The sequence below is a fragment of the Panthera onca genome, chromosome B3 (assembly GCF_046562875.1).
Source record: "Panthera onca isolate mPanOnc1 chromosome B3, mPanOnc1 haplotype 2, whole genome shotgun sequence".
NCBI classification, from domain to species: domain Eukaryota; kingdom Metazoa; phylum Chordata; class Mammalia; order Carnivora; family Felidae; genus Panthera; species Panthera onca.
In genome coordinates, this window is record NC_138344.1 from 119,005,815 (window position 1) to 119,021,998 (window position 16,184).

The 16,184-nt window shown below is 42.3% G+C and overlaps 1 protein-coding gene across 9 annotated transcripts in view; it reads right to left on the minus strand.

Moving 5' to 3' along the window:
- AREL1 (apoptosis resistant E3 ubiquitin protein ligase 1) overlaps nucleotides 1-16,184 on the minus strand; it is a 47,781-nt gene that overhangs the window by 12,812 nt on the left and 18,785 nt on the right. For 8 of the 9 annotated variants that reach the window (XM_078448026.2, XM_078448019.2, XM_078448022.2 and 5 more), the window contains 6 exons: nucleotides 12,789-12,849; nucleotides 11,680-11,906; nucleotides 10,483-10,720; nucleotides 1,315-1,484; nucleotides 895-1,075; nucleotides 441-688 (listed from right to left, as the gene is read on the minus strand). In XM_078448026.2, the coding sequence (XP_078304152.1) occupies nucleotides 441-688; nucleotides 895-1,075; nucleotides 1,315-1,484; nucleotides 10,483-10,720; nucleotides 11,680-11,906; nucleotides 12,789-12,804 (1,080 nt within the window). In that variant the 5' untranslated portion in view covers nucleotides 12,805-12,849. The remainder of the gene's footprint in view (nucleotides 1-440; nucleotides 689-894; nucleotides 1,076-1,314; nucleotides 1,485-10,482; nucleotides 10,721-11,679; nucleotides 11,907-12,788; nucleotides 12,850-16,184) is intronic. The other variant, XM_078448027.2, reaches the window with a different exon arrangement.

The window sequence follows — 16,184 nt, forward strand, 5'->3', positions numbered from 1 at the left end:
GGTTTCATGAATCCAAGAATGAAAGATCAAATTGTTTCAAAACAGCAGAAGGGGCCAACAGTAATTTTTATACTAGTGAAAAATTTTTAATGGTCAAAAGTAGCTTTCTTTAAAACTCTGAGAGCCATTCCTTGAAACACCTTCCCAGAACAATCAAAGGGCAGAACGCCTCAGGTGCTCTAAAGCACCAAGGTACACAGACCTTCTAGACAGAGTCTTAATCCAGTCCAGTCCAAACATGTGCAGCAAAATGGGGGGGGGGGGGGGGGGGGCGCAATCTTCTGCTCAAGCTTAAGTAGCCTCTCTTGGTATCCCAGAAAACCTACAAGTCAAAGATCTTGCCCTGACTCTCACACTAATGCTTTGTGGTTTTATTACCGATCGCTAAATATATGCAGGTTTAGGCAAGGGGATTTTGGGACAAGAGCGAGCGGTCCAACCTTTGGGGACACGTAGCAGTACACCTTCTTCGGTTTCTTCAGCTTCTCAGGGGTCTGGCACTCAGAGGGTGAGTCTTCATCTTCCTCCTCCATGGCTGTGGAAGGCCGGCGCTGGGAGGAGCTCGTGTGCATGGGGGGAAGGTGCCAAGGTGTGCTGGTACAGTTGGTGGCATTATAAAGATAAGCCTCAAAGTAAATGCTCACTCCCGAGGTGGACACGTTGCGTTCGACAATATTCTTCTCATTCTCTGAAGCAGTAACAAGGAACAAGGTTGTAAAGTAGGAGACGTGGGAGAAAAGGAAAGACCTGTCACTAGACCTTTAGTCCAGAGGACTCTAAGCCAAGTGTGGCTCAGATGGCAAATGTTTGTGAGGTTGGTCAGAAGAACGCAGACAACACAAAGAACAAGTGGCCTGGGACCAGGGCTAAATCAGAGCTTTTCTTTCAACTCACCACTTAGGACAATGATGTCAAATTCACCATTATTGATTGGCTGATTTTGGTATGAAATGCAGGCATGGAAGCAGCCACGAGAATGCAGGGTGAGTCGCAAGAACACCTGGCAGGTCTGCCTGTTGGAGGTCACAGACTTCTCAAACGAGACACCAGAGCTCTCTTCTTCTTGAGGACCGAGCTACAAGAGGAAAACCGAGCATCGGTGAACATAGAAAATTTGCCCTAGTGCATGGCAGTTTACTCTTTACAAAGAACTCTCCTATTACAAGTTAATCTAAGCCTCATAATTACTAATGGGATTGGGCACTGTCAGATGAAGGAAGGACAGTACAGAAGTCAAGGTGGAGATGAGAGGAAGTGAATCAGTAAGGGTGAGAATGACAGAAAAGGAGCACACAGAGAAGGGAAGCTGCTTACCTCATGAATGGACAAACTGTAATTGTGCTCATCTCTCAAGGACGCGGAATTGTTGGTAGGGTTGTCGTACTCGTCTCGGGGCACTATTTGAAGGGTGTGTGGCTGTCCACAGGTCAATACAAGAGTAGAAAAATGGCACACTATTTTGGTCTTGGAAGGAACCACCATTCCTGAAACAGACAATGGAATCTAATCCTTAGCAGGCAGCTTATCAGAGCACAAAGATCTCTTCAATCAGTGAGTCCCAGAGAGCTGGGTCCTGCCCAATTCTTAGGGATAAACACCACCATGAAGAGGATGAGAAAAAGAAAGAAAAAGATTAAGTCAAATGAACCGGGGAACTCATTTTCACAAATTTCTAACCACTGCTGCACTAAACAAAAGGAGAAAAGGACTCACAGGAAACAGAACTGAAAGCTACATTGTGTCTACAGTCTCACTGGGAACCTACAAGTGAGGCAGGCCTCAGAAATTGGCGCTAAACAACCGCAAAACAAAGAAACAAAAAAACTCAGAAATACTTAGGTGGAAATCTAAGAACACATGTACATGTAGTATGTTGAAAACTAAAAAATGCTAGTGAAAGAAATGAAAAGGTCCACATAAAGTCAGAGGTCACCAAGTTCACGAACTAGAAAACTCAACATAGTAAAAATGTCAATCCTCTCCAAATGATATTCATGTTTAATATCATTCCTATCAAAATCTCACCAAGAGTTTTGGTAGATACGGCAAATATTGTTCTAAAATTTATATGGAGAGGAGTTAAGATGGCAGAGAAGTAGGGGGACTGGGATTTCCCTCATCCCTCAAACACAGCTGTTTTGAGGTCAGAACACTTGGAACACCCAGGAATACAGGCTGCAGAGTCACAGAAAAATCTCTGCAAGTGGACAGAGCAGCTTGACGGGACAGAGGTTTGTGTATGAGAATTGGGAGAGATAAAATGGGCAGTGCAGGAATGGAGGGGAGGCAACCCCTTCTGTGGAGAGACAAAAGGGAGAGAAAGGCTATGGAAGTATGATATTGTGTTTGGACAAGAGAAAACCCTCTCCAGACCACGGACTGGGGCACGAGAAATACAGAGAGTGCCAGTGTCTACTTTGCAAACAGCCGTAGGAGCTGAAGATCAGCGTTTTCAAGGGTGTGTGACTTTCTCTGTACCGGAGCCGCTGCCCAGTGCACATGCCTGGCGGGGAAGGGAGTCAGCCCCTGGGCGCGGTAGTGATCTCAGGGGCACATTGGGAGAGGACAGTCCCCTCCCTCGAGTACTGTGGTTCGAGGATTTATTGCCCCCACAAAGGATAAAAGATCTTGCAGGAACTGGCCAGCCAGAGGCCCTTTGTCAGATGGGTGGAGTGGCGTTACCCTAGAACCAGGTCTGTGTGGTGCGGATCCTTTAAGATTTTTGAATCTAAGGGTTTTGAATACTAGCCTAACGCCTGGGAGGCCCGGGACAAGCCCTGGTCCAGGGAGGAGGGACTGGGGCGTCTCCATTTTTCTCCCCATCACCAACACAGTGGGGCTTCAGGGAACAGGACAGCGGCCCCCAGTGGAAGCGATGCACTGACCAAACCCTGCCCCTCCGTACCTGGTAACTGCTTATCTACTGGAGCGGGACTGACACTGACCAAACCAGAGTGACACTGACAGAGCCAGACGGCCTCTCCTGCAGATCAGCACAGCCACCGGTCCCAGGCCCCAAAAGACAACTGTCCTGCAGTTTTGTATGTTAGTCTGTTGGGTTTTCTTTTCTTTCCTTCTTTTTCTTTCTATCCTCCTCTTTTTTTCCCCCCCTTTGGAATCAGGCTCATAGTTTCTGATTTGATTTTTGGTCAATTCCTACTTATATAATGTATATAAATATATAATATATATATTATGTCTATATATTACATACAGACACATATAAAATATAATATACATATGTACATATATCTCTTTTCCTTTCTTTCTCTGCTTTGGTTGTTTGTTTAATCAGGCATTTTCACTCTATTCTTTTTACACACTTTCTGTATCTCTTTCTTTATTTTCTTCTCTCTCTCTGGATCAAGCCGTATAGTTTCTTTGATTCTCTGCCTGGTCTTTTTTTTTTTTTTTTTTGGCCCCTTTCGTTGTTCTCTTTGTTTGGGATAAAGTTCCCCCACCTTTCCTTTTTTCCAGGGTTGCTTCAACGAACATGCCAAAGCACACCTGGTGGAAGGTCCAAACAATCCACCACTATGAGCAGTGGGGATAGAGCAGCCAAATACACAACAACAGAGTGCACACAACATACTCCGGAAACAGTTCCTGAAGTGCCAGACCCTGGACAGCGTATGACCCGTTTTTAATATAGCACTCACAGGTATGGGACACATAACAAGCTATTAAAACACGTACATGACAGGGGTGCCTGGGTGGCTAAGTTAAGCATCCAACCTTGGCTCAGATCATGATCTTGTAGTTCATGAGTTCGAGCCCTGCATCGCAGGCTCTGTGCTGACAGCTGAGAGCCTGGAGGAGCCTACTTCAGATTCTGTCTCCGGCTCTCTCTGCCCCTCCCCCACTCATGCTGTCTCTCTCCCTCTCTCTCTCTCAAAAATAAAAATAAACACATAAAAATAAATAAAACACGTACAAGACAGAAACCTGACCAAAATGACAAAATGGAAGAATTCTCCACAAAAGGAATTCCAAGAAGAAATGCCAGCCAGAGAATTGCTCAAAACAGATATAAACTATATATATATGAACAAGAATTTAGAATAACAGTCATAAGACTAATAGCTGGGCTTGAAAAAAAACACAGAAGAGAAAATACATTGCAATCCAGGCCTATCTCAAGAAGCAAGAACGATCCCAAATACATCACCTAACCTCAAACCTAAAGGAACCAGAAAGGCAGCAGCAAAGAAAGCCCAAAGCTAGCAGAAGAAGAGAAATAATAAAGATTAGAGCTGAAATAAACAATACAGAATCCAAAAAAACAATAGGTCAATGAATCTAAGAGCCGGTTTCTTGAATGAATAAACAAAATTGATGAACCCCTAGCCAGACTTCTCAAAAAGAAAAAAGAGAGGACCCAAATTGATAAAAATCACGAATGAAAGAGGAGAGATCACAACCAACACCACAAAAATACAACAAATTATTAGAGAATACTATGGAAAATTATATGCCAAGAAACTGGACAATCTGGAAGAAATGGACAAATTCCTAGACACCCACACACTACCAAAACTCAAAAGTAAAGAAACAGAAAATTTGAAGACCAATAACCAGCAAAGAAATGGAATCGATTATCAAAAATCTCCCAACATATCAGAGTCCTGGGCCATATGGCTTCCCAGGGAACTTCTACCAGACATTTAAAGCAGACTTAATACCTATTCTTTTCAAGTTGTTCCAAAAAACAGAAATGGAAGGAAAGCTTCCAGACTCTTTCTATGAAGCCAGCATTACCTTGATTCCATAACCAGACAAAGACCCCACTAAAAAGGAGAATTATAGGCCAATATCCCTGATGAACCTGGATACAAAAATTCTCAACAAGACACTAGCAAGTTGAATTCAACACTATATTAAATGAATTATTCGCCATGATCAAGTGGGATTCATTCCTGGGCTGCTGGGCTGATTCAATATTCACAAATCAATCAACATGATACATCACATTAACAGAAAAAGGATAAGAACCATATGATTCTGCCAATAGATGCAGAAAAAAACATTTGACAAAATACAGCATCCTTTCTTAACAAAAACCCTCAAGAAAGTCAAGATACAAGGAACATACCTTAAAATCATAAAAGCCATATATATGAAAGGCCCATAGCTAATATCCTCAACGGGGAAAAACTGAGAGCTTTCTGCCTGAGATCACAAACACGACAGGGATGTCCACTCTCACCACTGTTGTTTAACATAGTATTGGAAGTCCCAGCCTCAGCAATCAGACAACAAAACGAAATAAAAGGCATCCAAATTGGCAAAGAAGAATCAAACTTTCAGGGGCGCCTGGGTGGCTCAGTCGGTTGAGCGTCCGACTTCGGTTCAGGTCATGATATCGCTGTCCATGAGTTCGAGCCCCGCGTTGGGCTCTGTGCTGACAGCTCCGAGCCTGGAGCCTGTTTCAGATTCTGTGTCTCCCTCTCTCTCTGCCCTTCCCATGCTCATGCTCATGCTCTGTCTCTCTGTCTCTCTGTCTCTCTCTCTGCAAAAATAAACTTAAAAAAAAATAAAAAAAGAAGAAGAATCAAACTTTCACTTTTCACAGATGACATGATACTCTACATGGAAAACCTGAAAGACTTCACAAAAAAAACTGCTAGAACTGATACATGAATTCAGCAAAGTCACAGGATATAAAATCAGTGTACAGAAATCAGTTGCATTTCTATACACCAATAATGAAGCAACAGAAAGAGAGATCAAGGAATCAATCCCATTTGCAATTGCACCAAGGACCATAAAATGCTTAGGAAATAAACCTAACCAAGGGGGTAAAAAAAAATCTGTATGCTGAAAACTATAGAAAGCTTATGAAAGAAACTGAAGATGACACAAAGAAATGGAAAAGCATCCCATGTTCATAGATTAGAAGAACAAATATTGTTAAAATGTTGATACTAGCAAAGCAATCTACACATTCAATGCAATCCCCATCAAAATAGCACCAGCATTCTTCACAGAGCTAGAACAAACAATCCTAAAATTTGTATGGAACCACAAAAGGCCCTGACTAGCCATAATGTTGGAAAAGAAAACCAAAGCTGGAGGCGTCACAATCCCAAACTTTAGCTTGTATTACAAAGTTGTATCATCAAGACAGAATGGTATTGGTACAAAAACAGACACATAGACCAATGGAATAGACTAGAGAACCCAGAAATGGACCCACAAATATATGGCCAACTAATCTTTGACAAAGCAGGAAAGAATATCCAATGGGAAAAAGACAGTCTCTTTAGCAAATGGTGCTGGGAGAACTGGACAGCAACATGCAGAAGAATGAAGCTGTATCATTTTCTTACACCATACACAAAAATAAATTCAAAATGGATGAAAGACCTAAATGTGAGACAGGAAACCATCAAAATCTTACAGGAGAAAACAGGCAACAACCTCTTTGACCTCAGTCAAGGCAACTTCTTACTTGACATGTCTCCAAAGGCAAGGGAAATAAAAGCAAAAATGAACTATAGGGACCTCATCATGATAAAAAGCTTCTGCACAGCAAAGGGAACAATCAAAACTAAAAAGCAACCAATGGAATGGGAGAAGATATTTGCAAATGACATATTGGATAAAGGGCTAATATCAAAAATCTACAAAGAACACCCGAAAAACAAATAATCCAGTGAAGAAATGGGCAGAAGACATGAATAGACACTTTTCCAAAGAAGATATCCAGATGGCAAACAGACACATAAAAAAATGCTGAACATCACTCATCATCAGGGAAATACAAATCAAAACCACACTGAAATACCACCTCACACCAGTCAGAGTGGCTACAAGTAACAACTCAGGAAACAACAGATGCTGGTGAGGATGTGGAGAAAGGGGAACCCTCTTGCGCTGTTGGTGGGAATGCAAACTGGTGCAGCCACTCTGGAAAACAGTGTGGAATTCCTCAAAAAATTAAAAATAGAATTACCCTACGACTCAGCAATAGCACTACTAGGAATTTATCTAAAGGATATAGGAATGCTGATTCGTAGGGGCACATGTACCCCAATGTTCACAGCAGTGCTATCAACAATAGCCAAATTACAGAAAAGAGCCCAAATGTCCACTGACTGATGAACGGATAAAGAAGACGTGGTATATATACAATGGAATACTACTTGGCAATGAAAAAGAATGAAATCTTGCCATTTGCAACAACGTGGATGGAACTAGAAGGTATCATGCTAAATGAAATAAGTCAGAGAAAGACAGATATCATATGATTTCACTTACATGTGGAATTTGAGAAACTTAAGAGAAGACCATAGGGGAAGGGAAGGAAAAATAAGACACAAATAGAGAGGAAGGCAAACCATAAGAGACTCTTAAATACAAAGAACAAACTGAGGTGGGGGGTAGAGGGGATGGGGAAAATGGGTGATGGGCATGGAGGAGGGCACTTGTTGGGATGAGCACTGGGTGCTGTATGTAAGTGATGAATCACAGGAATCTAGTCCTGAAGCCACAACTACACTGTATGTTAGCTAACTTGCCAATAAATAAATAAAAATGAACAATAAATTAAAAAAAAAAATACTCAGGTAAATGACCTCCCCCCAAAATAAAACAAAATAAAATTTATATGAAAAGAGAAAGGATCTAGAGTAGCTAAAATAATTCTGAAAAAGAGTAAAGCAGGAAGAGTCAGTTTACATGATTTCAGGATTCAGTATGTATCTACAGTAATCCAGACTCTGTAGTACTGGTGGGAGGACAGACCCATAGATCAATGGAACATAACAGAAAACCCAGAAATAGACCCCTACAAATATGCCCAACCACTCTAACGAAGGTACAAAAAAAGGGCAATGTTACAGGGAAAAGATGGTCTTTTCAACAAATGGTGCTGGAACAACTAGACATCTAGAAGAAAAACAAAAACAAAAACAAAACCTTTACACAGTATACAAAAATTAACTAAAAATGGATCAAGGCCTTATATATAAAATGTAAAGCTAGGAAATCTTTAGGCAAAAAAACAGGAGGAAACCTTTGGGATCTAGAACTAATCAAAGAGTTCTCAGATACCTAAAGTATGACCCTTAAAAGAAAAAAATGAATAAAGTGACTTCATCAAAATTAAAACCTTTGCTTTGTGAAAAACCATGCTAAGGGGATGAAAAGAAAAGCTAAAGATTGATAGGAACATATTTGCAAACTACGTATGTAACAGAGGACTCATCTGTAGAATATATGAAGAACTCTCAAAACTCAATAGTAAAAAACAAAAGCATCTGATTAGAAAATGGGCAAAGACACTTCACCAAAGAGGGGAAACGGCAAATGAGCACATGAAAAGACGTTCAACATCATTAACCATTAGAGAAATGCAAACTAAAGCCACCACACCCTTAACAGAATGGCTAAAATTAAAAAATTAAAAAAACAGTGACAATATCAAATGCTAGCGAGAATGTGAAGAAACTGGATTGTTCATGCATTGCTGGTGGGAGTATAAAATGCTCCAGACACTGTGGAAAAGAGTTTGGCAGTTTCTTAAAAATACTAAGCGTGTAACTACCATACAACTCAGCCGTTGCATTCCTGAGCATTTACACCAAAGAAATGACCACTCATGTTCACACAAAACCTCTACATGAATTCTCATAGGTTTATTCATAATAACCCCAAACTGAAAACCACCCAGATGTCCTTCGACTGGGGAACAGTTAAACAAACTGTGGCACATTCACACCATGGATGACAACTCCGCAATAAAAAGGAGCCAACTGTTGATACATGCAACAACTTGGATGAATATCCAGAGAATTATATTACATTCTGGAAGTGACAAAATTACACAAATGGGCTGCCAGGGGTTAAGAAACAGGTAGGTGGATAGGGGCGCCTCAGTGGCTCAATTGGTTAGGCATCCAACTCTCAGTTTCAGCTCAGGTCATGATCTTTGCAGTTCATGGGTTCGAGCCCCATGTTGACGGTGCAGAGCCTGCTTGGGATTCTCTCTCTTAAAAAAAATAAACTTAAGGGAAAAAAAAAAAAAAAAACCACAGGTGGGTGGGGGAGGGGAAAACAGGTGTGGCTATAAGGCAACATGAAGGATCCTTGTGGTGACTGTATCAATGTCCGTAACCTGGCTGTGATACCGTACTTTAGTTTTGTAAGATGTTACTACCATTGGGGGAAAATGGGTCAAGGATACACCAGATCTCTTGGTATTATTTCTTACAATGGCAGGAGAATCTACAATTATCTAAAAACAGAGTTTCATTTAAATTTAAAAAATAAAAGAACTGAGACATATTGTAAGGATATGAACTGTTCCCTGGTGGCAAGGGGATGGGGTGATGATAATTCATGGGGAAAGGAGTCTGTGAGTCACTGAAGTAAAGGGGGAGATACATGGGGATGGAGATGGCTTGGGAGCCACCTTGTCCGCAGCCTTCTTCCTTTACAAGAGAAAGAAAACTGAGGACCAGTCAAGCAAAAATACACAAATCTTAAGCCCTTCTTGTTATGGTTTGACTCCAAAAGGTTCCCAAACTCCTCTCATTTCTGTGGATACCAACTTGGCCAGTACTTAATGACACCCTCAAAAGGAAGCCAAGGCAGGGCACAAAGAGCAGACAGGATCTTAACACACTACACAGATTTGTTGCAGAATCAGAAGTCAGAGATTACACCTTCCGGCTTCAAAGTCAGTGAGCATCTATTATCTGGCATAAAGGATATGGGTGGGGAAGATAGAGGTCTCAATTCTTATATACCAGCAGCTAGGGCAGACACTTTGCCATGAGAAGTAAAACACATATTGGTAGCAAGGGTGGAATTAGGTTGAGGTGCTTTTACTTGAAAAGATTTCAAACATTAGAAAAATTTACCTTTTGTCTCTTCTGGCACCCTTGCCTCCTAAGAACTTACTAGGCTGATGACCCAGCAATTCTACTTTTAGAGAAATAAAACCATATGTCCACACAAAAACTTGTACATAAAGGTTCACACCAGAATTACTCACAACTGCCAAAAGCAAAAACAACCTAAATGTCCATCAGCTGGTGAATGGATACATAAAATGTGGTATATCCATACAATGGAATGTCATTTAGCAATAAAAAGAAATAAAGTACTGATTCATGCTATAGCATGGATAAACTTTAAAAATATCATGCCAAGAGAGAGGCAGTCACAAATGGCCACATATTGTATGATTACACTTATATAAAATGTCTGGAGTAGGCAAACCTACAGAATAAATAAATAACCTACGGAAGCAGGCTCCAGGCTCTGAGCCATCAATCAGCCCAGAGCCCGACGCAGGGCTCGAACTCACGGAGTATGAGATCGTGACCTGAGCTGAAGTCGGACGCTTAACCGACTGAGCCACCCAGGCGCCCCGAAAGCGTTTTTTTTTTAAAAAGACAGAAAGCAGAAAGAAAACCGAAGGAAGGGATGGCAAAAGAGAAATAGCAAAAAAAAAAAAAAAAAGAACAAACATACCAGGCTGAAAAATCTTGTAGTAGGGACTGTAGGCCACGTTTAATCCACCAAGCTTTACTGAGATTTCGTAACGCCCAGCCCTGCGCACAGTGAAGGCCACCTTGACCACATTGGAACTGGGCTCCTGGAGCACTTCCTGGGTCACTGGAATTTCCACGGCCAGTTCAACATGAGAGATGTGAACTCTCAGTCCCACAGGCCGGTGTGCAGGAAAAGGCTGCCCGTTCTTGTAGAATAACTGCAATGAGGAGAGAGGGCACTCGTTAGTGAGCAGGAAGAGAGAACTCTGACCCACCTGACTGGAGAGGGGGTGGGGCAGGGAGGAGGTAGCTGGCAAATCCCAGTACCCACTCATTCCTACTGTGCTGCTCACAGGCACAGAGAGAAACACCACACCTCAAAGAAAACCATTAAATCATGAACAGATTCTTAACTTGTTCAGAAGGCAGGGATAAAATATACATTTTATTTTCAACTTGACATTTCTGAATGCATTTCAACTGGACATTTCTGAACCACAAATGCTGCCTCCTCAGTATAAGCAGCCCTTTTCATTATATTATCAGTGCTAAACTGAATGTAAAGGTAAGTCAGCGGATACCAGTGGCACGGAGTGAGCTAAAGCACCAGGCAGGGCTGGGGGGAGGGGGGGCGCAGGCTATCAAGCCAAGCAGAATGCTGCAGGGGAGAAGTCATCACAGGGGGTGGCAAACTTTTCTGTAAAGGCCAGACAGTAAATATTTTGGCTTTGTGGGTCATACACAGCTACTCCACTCAACTGTGGTTAACTACTCAAGTGTAAAAGCAGCCGCAGGCAATACGGGAAGATGGATGGGTGTGGCTGTGCTCTAATAAAATTACATTTGCAGAAACAAGAGGCCGGCCTGATTTGGCCCTCAGGCCATAGTTTGCCAACCCCCAGTCTAGAACACCTATTCCTTGGGTAATAGTTTTCTTGTTTTGAAAAAGTAACATTAAGTTTTAAACATCTTCAAAGCTAAGCACCTACAAGACCAAAATGATAGAGAAATTTGTGACCCTTCAGATATTAACACTTCCCAAGTCCCTGGGAGGGGCTGAAAAACAAGGAAAAAATGTTAACATTCCAGGCCAGCACCACCAACAGGATGAACTGGGCTCTGGAAAGCAAGTGATTCAGAAAACCCAATGGGTATGGAGACAGAAACATTCCCTTACATGCACTCGGAAGGCCATGCTGTGGCCCACCTCATAGGGGTCCTTCCAATCCCAGGAGACTTTGCAAGACCGGGGATCCAGGTAATTTCCCCGCACGTAGTCATAAATAGTCCGGTCCCCTCTGCGCTCACGGTCCTCATTCTGGAGGAAGCTGACTACACGTGCGGCAAGCTCAAAGAGGAACTTAATTGTGAAGAAGAACGCAACCACAGACACTGTGATTCCACCTATGTAAAAGAGAGAACACACATACCTCCTGCCAGTTACAGCCTCTCATTGTGGAAAAGACCGGCCAACTTTCAAAAAGTAAAAGAAGTTAGGATGCGATACAAGACTTCCAAGGAAACACTGTACTGGGTCACTACCTCTGTGGGTGAAGAGAGGAACTTCTACATCAGGGGTCAGAAATTACAGGCCAAATCCCATCCATCGCTTGTTTTTGTAAATAAAGTTCTATTAGAACACAGCCCCACCTATTCATTTACCTATTGTCTAGGGCTGCCCTAGCCCTAAACCAGCAGAATTCAGTAGTGGTGCAGAGCCTGTACGACCTGGGAAACCAAAATATTTACTCTTTGGCGCTTTACGGGAAAAGTGCCAACCCTTGTTCTATACCGTGGGCCACATAAAATGCCCACCCCCTACATTCCTGCCTATGCTAGGCCCTCACAGAAGCAGTAAAACGAATGTGAATTCTAGTCCCTCCATTTGGAAGTCTTCCCCTCTTTTGTCCACTTAGCAAAAGCCCTCCCCAGTCCTCACCTGAGTTAGGGGTTCCCTCTTCTGGGCCCCCTCAAACTCCTGTATATTCACCTATTATAGCTTTTCTCCCCTTGAGCATCTTCCCCTTCATCTTATGAGCTTCCTGAAGGCAATTTTTGCCTTATCCGACTTTGACTCGGCAGGAAACAGTATGTGGCATGGACCAGAATTACTCAATAAATATTTCCCAAATGAATGAATTCCACTGCCAACTCTGTGAAGGTACATTCTGGCGTGAACAGAAATATTTCTAAGTCTATTTTCAAGGGGAAAGGGGGTAGACGGGGAGGCAAAAAGGATGTAAGCAGCCCTAACAAAAATAATAAAGAGCTCCTTCCACAACATACCAATAACGTAAAACATCAGGTCCCTTCAGTGCCGCCAGACAGCCGAGGATCACAGCTGCAGCTGCAAAAGAAAACTTGTTTAGTGTTCTCTCCAATTCTTCCTTACAGCCATCTCAGAGAGAGACAAAGAACACAGGGCTTGAGTCAACTGACTCTGGCCTTACTGTGTCCCTGTCCTCTCTCTCTCCAGTTTGACAGGTGCCCTATGACAAATTTCAGCGAAATGGTGACTACATCATTTCTCCTAAAGACTTCCAATCTACGACCACCCTAGGAATACCACAAACAGCCACTTGCTTTATTGCTAATTACAAAATGCAATAACATGGCTTTCATCTTCTTAGATCCAGGGCCCCAAGACAGTTTCCCTCCCCCATGCAAAGTAGTGCTAATTAACACAAGCAAAGAGGATAATGGAGTCACTTTCCCCTTCTATTTGCCTTCTGGAAGTAATTCATCTAAGTAGAAATAGTTATATCAAATGTGGATTTTTAAAAGCAAGTATTATTATCATCATGCTGGCATTATGTAATTAAAGTGAACCACCGGTCATCCCAATAAGAAGCAGCGGGCATGTAAGAGAAGTCACTTTTGCTGTTACCAATCAGACAACAGGTCCCATGGAAGATGAGCTCAGCAGAAAGGCCAAGGACGGGAACAAAAGGAGGAGATTCTGTTTATCCTAAGTGATGCCTGTCAAGGTCAGAACAATTCAAACAGGGGCCAGGGTTCAAGGGGACACTTTCACTGTTACTAAACTTATTTCCAGAATAAGACGTCAATCTTCATCACTCGTTTGAACCACCCAAGGTATTGCCAAGAAAAAATGCCATGTACACTGACAGTGGTATCGATCGCTGAGTTTTGACCTTAGTAGAACCTGTAAAAGCTCTCCATTCTGTAATGCAGTGAATTCATTCAAGTCAATGTATATAAGGTTATAATGTTATCTCAACTCAGCGCCTTTTATCTGCACTAGAATATTACTTAGAGACAATATGGCTGAAAATGTCTAGGCTCAGATTTGGGAGGGACCAAAACAGGTTGTTTTTGTTGTTGTTGTTGTTTATAAATAGGGTATGCTTTTATGTCTAACTGTACTGGAAAATTTTAAGTGAGAGACCGGAAAATGCCCATTAGCTCCTCTGATAGCAACAATATATCCAGTGGAATCCACGGAGAGTAGGTAATTTGAGGAATGACCATGTCAAGTTTCATAGAAATCCCTGTTCAGACTGGTCTAAAATCTACTGGCAAAGAAATCCACACAGGGAACATTACCACAGTCAACACACATGGATTAGGTTGCTCCCGAAAGGGTCAATTATAAAAAGACAATATACAGACCCCAAATCTGGGATCACAACTACTGAGCCTCCTGCCCAAACAGGCAGCTCATATCCCGGAACCTTATGCTGAAAGCTGCTTTCGTCTCTCAAAAAGCATCTGTCTGCACCTTACACGATGTGCTAGATGATTTCGTAGAACCCAAACTGGCAGTTTAACTGTCCGAATTCACTGAAATACTCCCTCAGTTGGATGTCATTCAATCTGATCCATGATATGAAAATTTGGCCCTTAGCAAAGCTGTAACACTCAGCAGAGAAGAAAGTATATGTGGCTGATGTTATAGGACTTGTGGCCTCAAGTCTCTTACTCCTTGGAGGAACAAGAACACCACCAAATGTATGGCATTCCCAGCATTAGGGCTGGGAAATTCCTATGTACTACCTCTGACAACTATAAGAAGCTTTACCGCGAGAGGTGGTGGACGAGCAGTAAGTCAGAGGCCTGCGAACCGGTTCCAAGGCCGCAACTATGTGACCTGTCCAGGCTTCGGAACTCTCACTGCTAAAAAAGAACTGAGATTTACTAATTTCTATGGCACCATCTCCTTTAGTGCGATAGGACTTCAATATAACTCCCCACAGCCATCAGGACTCTAAAATCAAACAGTAGAGCAAACAGGACAATACAGAGGGTGAGGGCGTGGACTCCAGAGCCGGCCTACCTGGGTTCATACCTATTCTCTGTCACTCACAGTGTGACATTAGACAAGTTATTTCATCTCTCTGTGGAGAGCCAGTTTCCTCATTTGTCAAATGGGGTAGATCTATGTGTACCTCACAGAGGTGCTGTAAGGATTAAATGAGTTTACACACGTAAACAGCTGAGAATAGTGCCTGGCCTAGAGTGAGTTGTCAGTTTTAATTGTTATTAAAATCATTACCAATAGTGGTAGTGCCATCACTATCCCTTTGCGTCAGAGCCAGTAGAAAACTCCAGGAACCTCTCTACTGGCCGCCACTTTCTCCAGTGGGAAATGCATCAGAATTGTCTACTGAAGGTAGGTAATTCTGGCTTCTCTTACTGTGTTTCAAATCTCTGCCTACATGGGAGTTCTTCACACTATTCCAATTTTATGCCTGAAAATATTTATAATGAAGAATTCAAATTCATCCAACAAATAGTGGGTACTTACTTAATGTGCCAGGTACTGGGGGAACAGTGTTGGGACAGCCACAGTCTCAGTCCTCATGAAGCTGGCAGTACTGAGCTCGACCTTGCTGAGTCCTTGTCCATTTTCTCCCCCACTTATTTTTCAACCAAACCGTCATCACTGATCCAGAACACCTAGACCTTTTCCAATCAGTCAATTCTACATTTCTACTCCAATTCCCTTTATTATTTTAAACCCGGATACCTATTACTACTTTTTTCCAAACCACTCTCCTCTCTTCTCCTGGAAACCTCCTTATGGCCAGGGAATTAGCTCTGTCAATTCACTGCCCTATGATCTGACTTTTACAAAACCTCCCACTTCTCTACAATAGCTCTCAAGAAACCCCCCAACAATAAATATCTACCCATCTCTCAGCTGTCACATTTTGAATTTGCCTTCCTTTTACATTTTCCTCCTGTCTTGTTCCTCTTGAATGCTGTCACAAAGCCTTCCTGTCTTTATCACTCAAATCATTTTTATTCCAGATTTCACTTCAATTCTGTAAGCATTTTCTGTTCTCTGACTCTGGCAAGGCTCTCCCTGCTCTGTCTCTGCTCCTATCCCCACCCACAGTATTCCCTTGGCTTCATCTCCACAAAACCTTATTTTTTCCTATGATCTACCTGACTCGAGTCCCTTCTATCTTTACATATAGGCTCTGAAACACATCTCCATGCTTTGCAAAATCACTTCCTCTGCCTAGACTAACCACTCCCCTCTCATGTCTCCATCCGTGGGCAATCTCCTAACCCTAAAGTCTAGGGAAGGTCCTGTCTTCCTTGAAATCTCCCTTGAGCCTCAATTTAGAAATTCCCTCCCTCGTCTGAATTCCCACACTACTTTTATTTATCTTTTGGCACTTACATTCTCTTTCATTTTAGTCCTGTGTTTGT